Raw genomic sequence first — 13565 nt, 5'->3', positions numbered from 1 at the left:
GTACACCCAGCCTCTCTGAGACTGGCCCGCAGGCTGGCAGACTGTAATGTTCGAGTCTTTAAAAAGTTGTTGAAGAACAAAGGTTCTTCAAACAGCCACATTCCCGGAGTTTCATTTGCATCGCGAGAAGATTTTAGTATCTGCCACGCCTGCGGCACAGAGTTGTAGAAAGAGGTCAGCCCAGGGAGGTCCATATCCTCAGTTTGTAGGAGGAAAAGCTACTTGTCGTAGCCCAACCGCGCAGCTCTCCTCAGCAGCAGTCGGACTGTCTCTAGCCAGCTGGGGCCACAGTTATGTAATATCCTTTGAGCTGTCTGGAGTCTAAAAGAGGCAATTTTATTTTTATTTGGCACGATAGCAAGGAGCCTATGCCAAAGGGTCGAGGCAACCAAATTGTTGGCAACCAGAACTCTTCCCCTATATGACAGCTGGGGTAGCAACCATTGCCATTTAGACAACCAAGCACACACCTTCTCCTTCACTCCCTCCCAGTTCTTCTTAACAAACCCCTCAGAACCCCAAAACGCTTGACCCTTCCTTCCTCCACTCAAGTACCCCTGGCAGACTGGGCACTGTTTTAGGGAGAGGAGAGGAGAGGAGAGGAGAGGAGAGGAGAGGAGAGGAGAGGAGAGGAGAGGAGATAGGGCTGCATAATGAATCAAAATCCAAATATGTTCTGGTGCAATATCCAAATTGCAGGGGGTCAAACCATTCTGAGTTGTAAGTATTGTGGTTCTGAGACGTCCCGGCCTACAAATCGTATCCAACAGACTAAATCCTCGCAAAAATCACACTATAATCCTTTTAATTTTAATATTTTTCAATACAAATGCAAACATGTATACAAAAATGATCAGTCCCTTCAATATCATGAATCATATCACAATTGCAATATCAGTCAAACTAATCACAATTAGATATTTTCCTCATATCCGTGCAGCCCTGAGAGGAGGAGAGGAGAGGAGAGGAGAGGAGAGGAGAGGAGAGGAGAGGAGGAAAAGATAGGAGTTGAGGGGAGAGAAAGAAGAAAGGAAAAGCAAGGAGACAAGACGAGGTGGAGGCGACATTTCTGCTCTCTGCTTTGTGTTCAGAAATATGTGTGACTGATAAAATGAATTAAAGCAGCGATGATTAAAAGTGACAAAATGAAGGGGGGGGAAATCAGGATTTTTTGTTTGGCTTCATTGCTTCAGCAAAAATCAAGAGACAGAAGGCATTGGGGGATCTAGAAAATTTTACATGGGGGGGCAAAGGGGTAGCGAGAGATCTTGGTAGGGTGGCAGGGGATGACGGTACATGGGAACCCCCATACATAAACTGCTATGCCCTACTACGCCCCGCAACACCCTGCTATGCCCTAAATTGCTACGCCCTAAACTGCTACAACTATTATTTCTAGTCATAGTTCCATTATCTTTTTTGTTACTATAATTACCATTATTTTTAATCATAATTCTCTGTAACTGTATATCTGTATCCATCTGTATCTAACCAGCGACCACCAAGACCCTGAATCTGTCTGATGTTTCTGCCCAAAAGGAAGTTTTTCCTCGCCACTGTTGCACCAAATGCTTGCTCTTGGGAGAATTGTTGGGTCTTTGTAACTTAAAGAGTGTGGTCTAGACCTACTCTATCTGTAAAGTGTCTTGAGAAGAGTGAACTTTTGTTGTATATGTAAATATTTAGATATCTAACCCTATACCATATACAACAGAATGGAAATAGCCAAAAACTGAAAACACGTCATGTCACGACATGTTATGTTACTGTACTGCAATTTATATGTAAGGAGAATATAAACCAACCATATGGTCCAGGGGTAACTGTAGCCTCCTCTTCCTCTCTGTCATCTTCATCTGCCTCCTCCTGCCTCCTCCTGATCACTCTCTGCTTCTGTCCCTCTCTCTGAACCTGCAGCCTCCTCTTCATCCCTCACTGTCAATTCTTCCTTTCCCTCTTCTCTTTCACTCATTTCTGCATCTCCTTCTGTGGTCTTCTCCTGCTCTGACCTGCCTGGTCTCTCCAGTTTACTGCCTTCTCCTTCTTCATTTCCCTCCTTCTCTTCCTCCTGTGCACATCTCAAAATTTTCTTAGCTGGCAATATCCCCACTTTTAGGCTTCAGCTAATATGTCCAGCTACTCTGGCCTGCAAAAGTCAAGATGTGAAAAGCTCTTGTTATTCTTGTATTACATTAGACTGTATGGCCCTGTAGCTAATAAGTAACCTAAAAAAAGACGAGATTTATTACATCCACACATCAGTTATGTTTAGACTAGCCTTCTCAATCCCGTTGTATTTGTGGCTAAGATTACATCTACAATTATTATTTATTATGAATTAATATACATTAATTGTTTGTTTCAATGTTTTAAGAAGCCTGTGCACATAGTGGCAGTTTGTTTTTACAAGCAAAGTTTTTTGGACACCAAAGTTAGGGGGGCAGCTGGGGGGGGGGCAGGCCCTACAGTGGGGGGTCAGCTGCCCCCCCTTGCCCCCTGTAGATCCGCCCCTGACAGAAGGTAAAAGGAACCCCAGCTAAATAATGCAAATACATTGTCTAGCCTCTTTAAAATACAAGTCATGCAAAGCCGAGGTCTGTAATGCAATTTAACGATTCTCAGATTCTCCAGGAAAATCCAGACAGCCCATGAAACGTAGAATGAAGAGCTCTTTCAGCCTCCTGTTTCTTTGTTTCACTTTTGGCACACCAGAAAAGAAGTGAACAACCCGAGAGAAATGTTGAGAGACTCAACTCTGAAACCTGACGAGTACATGTGCGTACCTGCACAGCTATTGGCTCGATCAATATTGCCCTATTCCAGCATTCACAATTGATCTGAGCAAGGGACTGTCTAAGTGAATGAATCCAGGACCAGGTGAAAAATGAATAATCCATGACTGTCCCCTCACCTGCTCGCCTCCACCGAAGCATGCATTTGCAAGTCAAGTCGGAACTAACTCTGAAATTACAATATTTATTTTCCAGGAGGTATTGATTGTGCACCACAGAGTTTTCCAATCTACGAGGAAAGGCTGTAACTACTTCCCAGCCAGGAACTAACACATAGATAAGCTGCCTTCAAGGACTTTATTGTTGAGCCAGTTCTTAAGTCAGGACACCTCACTGGACATCATCCAACAGCACTGCAAACAGCAACATAAATTATCATTAATACACAATGTGAAGGACGGATTTATGACACACTTTACCCATGATCTAAATCTACACACGACCCAAATGAATAACTGAGAGAACGTATTTCACATCTCCTGGCAGCCAATTACTCGCTGGCTTTAAGTAAAGCAGATAGTGTAGAATACTAATAAAAAAATCTGTCTTTATCAAGTTAGCGTAAATCTCTACTTGCCTGCTCTGACAGCTAACCTCAACAAATGTAGACATGCTGCAACGCAACGTGGTTCTCTTTGATCTCCGTCTGGATGATGATAATAAAAGGCATCACGCCGCAGATGACCATGAAAACCATCAATAAAACGCATCGCGAGATGGAGGCATTTAATTCAAATCCAGTTTTGAAGTGCCGATCTCCCATGTTGCATCATTTCACCTTGAAAAGGGGAGCAACAAACTGACATGCTGAGAACAGACTCAGTTTAGTTGTTCTTTTTCCTTTGTTTGTTTGTATTTTCGTACTCCAGAGGATAATACCTCAGGAGTTTGAGGCAGCACATTTCTTTGAGAAAAAAAAAAAAAAGAATATCTGTATAATATTAGCCTCTAGTACCTAAAAGGTCACAGAGACCTCCGGAGGATTAACTTTAAAATGGAACTACAAATGCTCTCATCTCCAGTCGAATAAGAACATTGAAAAATGAAGAAATGTAATTGAGCTATGCCGGTAATCCCCATGATCTTTGCATATTTAATAACAGTGCATTGATATACCACAGATCCCGAATGTACCCTTTACAGCAGAGCAATAATGAGTCACAAGCTACACGTGATCTTATTTGATCCACGCCAACCTTGATGACTACCACTCTTGACGCAGCCCTTAATGTCGTCAGGCTGTGCTCACTGAGTCAAACATGTATTTTTATAATTTACCACAGTTCTCAGAGAGACAGTTAGCCCCCCTGTCATGTTTTCAGAGAAAATGCCATGATCCATGCTGAATCTCATTTTCCTCCAATATTGCCATATTTCCGATGGCACAGCATTTGTGCAAAAAGTAGAGAAGAGCGCTCATGCTGTGAGTGAACGATTCCCCGAATTGAATTCTTATTGACCACTTAATTTGGACTGTCATCGTCCCCATCAAATAAAATAAAATTCAATATTTCAACTCAACTCATACTCCTATATGCATGTCTGCAATACAGCCACAACAAACAGAAATCACAGTCTTACCTGAGGGTGAAGTTGGTCAGCTGAGCAGAGCTGGCCATGAGTATGTAGAAGGTGGCGATATCAGTCTTCTTCAGTGGTTTGGAGGACGTCCGTATGACAATGGCATTGCCGAGCTTGAGCCGAGAAAGCGTTGCCATTCCTTTAGGCACCTGCAGAAGACGCACACTGCCAATCCTCTGCATGGGCGTGACAGGAACAAACTCTGGCTGCTGCTTTGAGCCAGCCCAACGACTTCCGTCCACAGAATCACACTTCCCATTGACTTTGGGTTGCGTCTGGTAGTACAGCTCCACAGGGTTCCCAGTAGACGGGTCCTGCCTCTCCCTGCTGGTGCCCTCTGACCCCGGAGCAAACCAGCTAGGTGCTGGAGCTAGCTCAGCCATGCAGGTTCCTCTCTCGCCTCCCATGGCACAAGAACCCCTCACCTCCTGGGTCTGCCAGAAAGCATACACTGTCACACACGGTAGCTCATCCACAGTTCCTTCCCCCCTGCCCCAGTCCCTCCCTGCAACATAGAAGAGCACCCGCACTTTGGGCTTGGAGGAGAAAACCCGAGGCGTCAGCACGAAGGCCTGGATTTTCCAGTTAAAGGTGAAGACGTCTGGCGCGTTGAAATGCTGCACAGTCTGGACCAAATCTCCAGGCACAAGCTGCTCTGTGGACATAGTGCCGTAGCTGGCGTTGACAGCTGGCTGCCGGATGGCCCGCAAGATAACAAAGGGCTGCGTGTGGCTCTGCATGCTGGAGTTCCTCATGAAGTCCTGCCCAGCCTCCTTCAGGAAGAAGAAGTCAGCATCTCGCACGTCGTAGTTAACAGGCAAGTAGACAGGGAAAGGCACCGGGCTCTTACAGTCAGTTAGCTCTTTACTGCTCAAATCTGTGAGGTAAAAATAGCAAATAGGCTTGTTAAAAGATACAGGAATGTGTCATACCACATTTCTCAGCAACTAGAATTCTACTTGAAACTAAAACAGAACTAAGGAATTGATTTCTCCTCGACATTTGAGAATGAAATACTGTGAAAAATACCAGCATAAAACACTTGAGCACCAAAAGTCATCCAAGGCCAACTGATCAACTGAGTGGAGCATCAATGTATTACACTAAAAGGCCTCTGAGCTTAACCTGAACAATTCCTGTAACAGAGCACATAGGTAAAATAATGTAAATTACAACAAGGGACGGTTGTTTTAGTTTCTGAGGCTGGGAAAAGCAGGGGTTGAACTCCAGCTTTGCTAAGAGACTGTACAAAAACGATTGGTGTGAGGAGGGCCGAACCTTATGTTTACTTTCGCACAAAAAGCAAAGCCCTCCACAGGGATATTAATAGTTTCTTTGAACCCTCCTCGTGACTGCAACACTCTCCCCACAACATATCAAAATAATATAACAGTATTACATTGATACAACTTGTTTAATTGTGTACCCCAATTTAAATCTTAATATCTTAATGGAACTTCTAATGTGCACAACAATTGAAACGTTAGTAAACCCCTGATGTAGAGACAGAATTGTTGTCCTCTGCATATGGTAAAGTGCACCTTAATGAACATGGTGCAAGTTAAAGTTGTCTTTCTGACTATCTACCAAACAGTTTACTGCGTTTGCAAAGGAAAGCTAAAATAAAGTTTTAGATTAGAGAAAAGATTATAAAAAGTCCTACCTAAAGCCAAAAGAAAAATACATTTATTTTTTACCCCTTATAATTTCTGTACAGTCCCTAATATCATCCATGTAACTAATCATGTCACAGAAAGATAATATACTAAATATGAATTATTCATTTCCTATAGAAGTTCCTTTTTATGACCTGTTTGTTTACTGCTACTTATTCCAAATTTAAAATTGACTTAAAAATGATTGCCTGCCATTGCATTATTTCAATAATACCCTTCCACTGCCCCATTTTCACCTCTCTCATGGATGATCAGCTTTCTCTATATGGGGAGGAAAGGTGGGATCTGATACATCTGGCACAAGGTTGAAATCAGCCATCAAAAAATGGGCTTAAAATGGCTTTTCAGATTGTCAGCAGGCCTCTGAATACCCAGCAGATCCTCCATGAAAAAAATAAGAATGGTAGAGCATCACCACGTGAAATTATATATTAATCTAACTAAAACAGAAATACATCTGAAAATGCATCTGTATGTTATTCAGTACGATAAAGTAAGTAAGTAAGTAAGTAAGAAGCTTTGTGTTGGACAGTATAGAGCCGTACATTGATCACAAGGATTACTGTCTGACTGTTAAATACCGATCGCAAGTGCATAGAATGACCTTTTAAGTGAGTGAAAACAAACCAACAGCATAAACATTCTCTGATCTGGTTTAAAAGCTTAATGTTAAGTGTCTCAGTGGACATGGGCAGGGGTCACTCGGCCATCATGTGTCCTCATTAAACGTCCATTTTGATAGAATTATGAAGATTATAGCTGCTGACCTGAGTGTGCGCTGTTTATCTGGTGGCTAATTGCCCTACTTGGTGAATTAAGGACAAAAACACTGGGGTTTACTTGGGCAGATTATAATCAAATTGATGAAGCTGCATTAGCATGGTTGGAAAAACAGGTTCTGTATGGCATCTGAGATGAATAAAAATGATAAACAAATCACCATCCCACTGGTATACCAACGTGAACAATGTCCTACAAAAGAGATAATATCTCTAGATCTATAGACTTGTATAAGATGCATTTGTGAAAGTATAACAAAAGTTGGCGGACACAGACATGTCATGTCACTGAATTATTAATTGTTATTTATCCATCGAGGAAGGCTTGAAGCTTTTCTACGTCGATATCAGTCGAAAAGTCCCTCGTGGTTGCTGGGATTTGACAGGTACGTCTATCAAGGCCCGTTCTGCTTTTCATCCTCACTCATCCACGCCAGCAAAGAGCCTGTCATCATGGTCTGACACTTCACACAGCGTTGAATATACAGCATGTGTCAAGATCATGTCAACCCAACAGCCCTCGGAGGAAGACAACAGCATCTTTTTTTTCTTTCTCCTCCACAGACAGACAAGAGTGTCAGTCGTGTTTGCTGACACACTGCATGAGGCAGGCACTGGGTCTGGGAACATGGCAGTCCAGGCTTTGCCTACCAGTGGCCACAGTGACAGATGTGCTATTTAATACCGGAGCTGGCAGCAGCTTCAGCTGGAGTGAAAATAAACTGGCTCACTGTCTCCTGACGGGAGAATGCACTGCCAATGTGGCAACAAAGTACTTCACATGCAGGCTCATCTCTTTACAGTTGGGCTAGATGGGTCATCTGTGCTCTGCTTGTTATTTCACATGCTTTTCATTCCAGAAAACCCACAGGAGACTATTTAAATGAAGCATACATAGCATAAGTCTATTTTGTAGCAGGCTTTGTAGGCACTGTTTATGGTGCATCCTTCTCCTTCACCAATAGTTTGGATATTTAACAAGAAGCCAATGTAAGCAAAACTGTTGGTTACTATGGTCCTCTCATCATGATGAGAGTCCTGGCCTCAACTGATAAACACGAGAGCAAATCCGCTTCACCAGCTGTTCCAGCCTCTCAAATCACTTGTTTTGAATACTCTGAGCTCCTCTTCCTCCTTGGCTGAGTCAGAAAGCATCAGTGTTGCCATGTTACAACATGTACATGTACAACATGTGTTGCCAGATGCTACAACTGCCTCTAAAAGCCACCTCTCCAAGACTGCTCATTTCCAATGCCTTGCATTGTTGCTTTACTTAAAAAAAAAAATTTATCCACAGTATGTAGGCTAAGTGCTTTCTATGAGGAGGAGGGGGGCAGAAGAAGAAATACCAATGTTCAAATCATATGTTGATCAAGTCTTGATATTCACTCTCTGTGTCCAAATGCAGAATTGTTCATATGAAACTAACGCTACTGTACCTCTGAGCGAGAGCAGAAAAATGCCACATGTATAAAGCCAATACATTCCATTAAAGGCTTTACTGCCATGCATTCAAATGGAAAGTAAACATGGTACTTAACTTTAAAGAGTGTAGTAAGTTAGCTGACATTTTTTCTGTGCTGTATCTAACTGCACCGTTTACCTAGGGATTAATACAGATCCATTTCAAAGTAATGTTCCTCATCACCAGTTTTAATAAAAACACAGCTGTTTCTAATGAGCTACATTTTGCCCTGGGGTTTGTCTCAAGGCTCTATATTAAAATATGTTCATAGGCATGTCAGCTTCTTTTCAGTGCGCTTGTCTTTTAGCATTGTTCCTCCAATTGTAATCAATCTTTGTATTATTCTATTAAAATGCTGAGGAACCACTGTGAATTCTAATGTGCAGTAATGACTTTTGCCATATGTGCTAAACAGCTTGCAGAAGTAAGTTGGCTCCCAATGCATCACAGAGGACAACAACGGATGTCTACTTTTTAATCAGTAATTGAGAGAATAAAAGAGCTCTTTGTGTGATAAAGTTTCTCTTTCATGCTGTGTTTTAAAGGTTTTTGATCATTTCTTTATGTTAGCGTTATGGGTCACATATCTAGCAATACGCTGATGATGAATACTTTAAAATAAGTGTTGGCAATGGACCAGATGCAAATGACACTAATTAAGCACCTGTAGCAGACTACATTCTCTATTTATTTAATTTTTAAAGATTTTTTTTTGGGGGGGGGGCTTTTCCCTTTTATTATGAAGTGACATGAAAGGGGGAGAGAGATGGAGGATGACACGCAGCAAAGGGCAGCAGGTCGGATTAGAACCCGTGCCGCCAACTGAGCCAACATGGGGCAAATGCTCTTACTGGGTGAGCTAGAGGCCAACTCAGAATATATTCCCTATTGTCAGCTGATGTTAGCACTATGTGTTTTTTTTATCTTTTGACTGGCTGACCTTTCCAATACATGCACTTTTAAGAAAGCACCAAATGCCCTCATAAGGGTCTGACAGCTTGCTGATAAAGATCCGTGTGAATACAAAGGTTTGAGTCTTTTGGGAGACATTTTCCCACCTTGGGATGTAAACAGCGGTTGAACTTGTTAGTACTCCAGTTTTTTTTTTTTTTTAAGTTGCAATGTATCTTTCAGCATTGTGGTTAATTCTCAAAGGGCATCTAGAAAGAGAAGGGGAAACTGTGATCCAAAAAGGAGTGTTAGAAACATGAGCAAAATGTGGTGACTGCTCCAAGCACCTACTGTAATTAGGGCTGGTAATTAAAGCGGTCCTAATTAAATGAAAAGTCACAAAGATTTTGACTTCACTTGCCTGTTCTGAACTCAAATGTTATGTCTTTTGCTGATTTGTTGTTGTGCCATTTATTTTATGTCATGACGGTGAATTATGTGCTGGCAACAGTGGAGCTGGGAAACAAGCCTGGTCTTTGTACTTTCCAGGAGAAAAGTTAGATGACAACACTTCTTATCATAAAAATATCATGGCCTGGTTAAAGTACTCCATCAAGTAGACCATAATATTCTCATCTTACATATAGAAACATACAGAGATAATGTTGTGATCTTATATGTAATGCCCTGAGGGCCTGGAAGTGAGAGGGTGGAGAAGATAGGCAGAGAGAGAGAGAGAGAGAGAGAGGCTTAAGCTTTTGCAGTGATTGGTAGGGATTGCTATGTCCAATGAGGCTCTAAAAGCTGATTTAAAAAAACATAAAATCAACATTTTATCCACATAGATCAGCCAGCCTGCATTCCCTGGAAATAGCCATCTACAGTATGAGGCAGTTATAGGCTTTACAGTAAATGCCTTTGTGATGTGCTTTTCTTTATTATCAAAGTTGGGAATTTAGATTGTCTGCTTCGTGTTTGCCCTGTGAAAATTGGGCAACACGGTTTTCTTACAGACATCAATAAGGGAAAGCAATACTCCCCAAGAGAAGCAAAGTACTGAGCATTAAGGCATGGCTCAAGTTGTAATATAAACCGATGAAGTATTTTACTCCTCACTGATTTCATTCTAAATGTTTTAATATATCCCACTCACTGCTGTCATACCCTTCGCCATGATACATAAATGTCCATGTTTGGCTCACTGGAACTCTGTATCACTGTGGAGTATAAGATGTAAGTTTGTGGCACAAATGAGGACATTTATATATTATTTAGACCTCTAGAGAAGGCTGTAGCAGTATGAATGCCTAAACAGTGACAGTGACTTTGGCAGAAGCTGATCTTGTTTTCATCCCTGGTGGGCAGTTCAGATTGCAATAGGCTACACCACAACACGCAAACAATTACTTCCAGGTCACTCACCTTGTGTAAGAACTGCGGTTATTGTTACAAAGAATATCTGTAAGATCCTCCAGCTCTGGTAATAAAAGCTCATTTTGGCACCCGGCGCGGCAAGCTGTTTAAGATAAGTTCCCAGTGTCCGTGCTTTGGTCTCGTTTCAGCAAAGCATGAAGCGGATCGTTTCATCCATTCCTGCAGTTCGCACAATCAACATAATCACACCTGTGCGAGTGCAGATTGTAGTGTAGTCCGTGCTGCAGGTGACAGCGCATCGAGATCTAATCAACGGCAAGTTCCCCGGTTGTGCGTAAAAGTTGCGCGTAACGATCCCTGGAGATGTCTCTCCTGAGACTTTGTGTCCGGTCAGAAGATGTGGGAGTCTTGAGCTGAGGGTGTGTCACGGAGAATGTTCCGTTTCGACCAATTATTACCCCTCTAAGCGAATTATCTGAACAAGTCCTCCAGATTGAGTCGGTCTCGCAGTCTGCCGCCGCGGCTGGTACTCGGCGGAGTTAAACGGCTGTTAGCAGATCACTGACTGTCTTGTGCGCAATCCTCAGGGCACTAAACTCATCATCTGTCACTGTTCATCCGCTCAGAAAGCCACGTCCAGTAACCAACTGGTAGGATTAACCCTGCGTTGCTTTGACTGTCACGTCAAATTATCAAACGTGACATTTTAGGCTTCTCTGTCTACTGATTGTTGAACACCGAATGTGCTGACTTCACTGTGTGCTGACCCAGAGTGAAACCTACAGTCTATAACCATTGTGGCGGATACATGTTCAGATTTACAGCAGAATTTGGAAGCATGTAGTGGAAGTTACTTTACCCACCTCTCAGTCTTTATGGTGTGAAGTTGTAAGATGTCCTTGAAAGTAGGATCAAACTAAAATATATTGTCTTTTTAGTAGTAAAATACCTTTGCTTTATATATAGAAATTAATACTTTTCTGAAAGTATTATCTTTTTTTGTTTTACCTTATGATTGTTCTCTTATGATGGAGGCCACTGCCTACTGAAATAGACACACTGCATCCACCATTTGGAGATTAAAAAAGTAACTCTATTTTCCCCTGAATTTCCATAATTCTCTACAGCAAAATTCCGCTTGTTTAATGTATACGTTTATTATTCTTCCCCCATAATTATGGAGGATTTTCTACACAGATAGATACTAATGGTCTCTGAATGGTTGAGAGCACAGTTGGATTTTTAGTGCCCTCTGATGGAGTTGCTATGTCAGTAAAGCAAAGGTGAGTGACTGACTGACTGATTGCTTGCTTGCAGCGCAGTTGCATCAGAAAATGATTTGGTTTTCAACTCATTTTGGCTCATTTTCTTAACTGATAGATAGAATGTATATTCATGTATGTACCTTCATTATATTTTTATGTGCAGGTGTTGCATAAAAGAGATGCTTGTACACTTGAACACTTGTATCAACACGCTTTTCTTTAGTTTTTGTATGTTTCGAGAACAGGGAGCAGATTTCAGTAGGATGGAACACAGCCGTCCTTTAGAAACAGAACACAAGTGTTAATTTGTTAATGGTTGAACTTGGTGCACATTTCCACACCAAAAAAAGTTACTTGTTTGCAGACTTGTAGTGGTAAATGTAATGGGGCTTTATTGACTTATAAAGAGGATTAGGCGACATATCAACACACAGAGTGTGTAACCAAACCTCACAGTATCTGGAGACAGGAGGAAGTTGCCACAAGCTGCTGCTCTAAGTTTATTTGAGCTCCTCCTTAGCACTGCAGCACTGTGATAAGCTGCAGCAGCATCTGTGTGTTTGGGTTGCTCCAGTATGCTGTATAGTGCTGCCCTAGGAAAATTTAGATCCTTTCCCATGTACCTGCTCCTCAGGCGCAGAGAAACGACAGCTACACTGTGTATTGAGTAAGGCTGAGAAGATTTACCCCCAAAAACTGGTGCTGAAGTAGTGGTACAGATACACTCTCAATATGTTGCATGCACATTCATACTCACAAATGCAGAACTGGAGACTGTATGAAGAGGACATGGATACTTGGCACGTATGCATATTTTGTTTATTAATTCATTTATTTGGCTTATTCTTGCTTTTTCTTTTTTTTTACAGTGAAATACTTTTGTGTCTTGTATTTAAGTATATTAAGATTTTTTGTTTAATCTTTTGTATGTTGTTCGAAAGAAACTTCATTCATTTATACAAAAACCAATATTTCATGAAATTCAGCAGGCCTTAATAGTTGCAACGTCAACAGAACCACAATGTTCTTTTCTACGTAAATTAAACTGTTTTGACATGAGGAATCAGCAGCTGTATGCTATAGTAATCGCCCAACCCGATCTTTATTTAAATAGTTGAGGCATGCTCTTGTAAGGAAACTGCCTTTTTGGTCACCTGAAGTAGCACATTTGGGGAATCACTTGTCAGAAGTGTCACACATTCACTGACATTTATCTGTGCAACAAATACAAACAAATCTGAATTTTGTGACGTTCCTCCAGCGACTCTCCATGAGAAGCGTCCACAGTAGCTTGCAGATGCAGAGGCAACATATGGTGAAACCTGTCAAGAATATGTTATGAACACTTAAAGGACAGATGAACAACACAGGCCTCTGGATATGCAAGGATGTTGACATAGATGGATGTCACAGCGGAGATGTGCTGGAGTGGGGAGAGTGGCCATAAACTGGTGATAGATGCGAGTGCCACGAGGAAGGGAATGTGTTTTCAATGTACATCATCCTTCTGTTTGACAGATAGTACTAGCTTCTTCTGCTGAGGTGCATTTAGCCACACACGGTGCTCTAATGTTCCCATTCTCATTTTCATCGCAAACTCAGAAAGTGAGTGCACTGAAAATTTACATATCTTTTCAACAACATTCTTACTAACCATTGAAGGTTGAGTATATGTCATGTCGAGTATTTGTGTGTGTGTGTGTGTGTGTGTGTGTGTGTGTGATTAAATTATTTTTATTGTT

At 41.6% G+C, this 13565-nt stretch overlaps 1 protein-coding gene across 1 annotated transcript in view; it reads right to left on the bottom strand.

Annotated features, from left to right (window-relative positions):
* The window catches only part of LOC114555639 (transmembrane protein 132D), a 32904-nt gene extending 21795 nt beyond the window's left edge, over positions 1–11109 (bottom strand). Inside the window, exons 1-2 of the mRNA XM_028578181.1 lie at positions 10607–11109; positions 4374–5250 (exon numbers count right to left, since the gene is read on the bottom strand). Of these exons, the coding sequence (XP_028433982.1) occupies positions 4374–5250; positions 10607–10679 (950 nt within the window). The 5' untranslated portion in view covers positions 10680–11109. The remainder of the gene's footprint in view (positions 1–4373; positions 5251–10606) is intronic.
* Positions 11110–13565: the final 2456 nt, after the last annotated feature.

Source organism: Perca flavescens, chromosome 5, assembly GCF_004354835.1.
Source record: "Perca flavescens isolate YP-PL-M2 chromosome 5, PFLA_1.0, whole genome shotgun sequence".
Classification (NCBI taxonomy): Eukaryota; Metazoa; Chordata; class Actinopteri; order Perciformes; family Percidae; genus Perca; species Perca flavescens.
The sequence above is the reverse complement of the archived record's forward strand: the minus strand, read 5'-3'. Positions and strand labels throughout refer to the sequence as shown.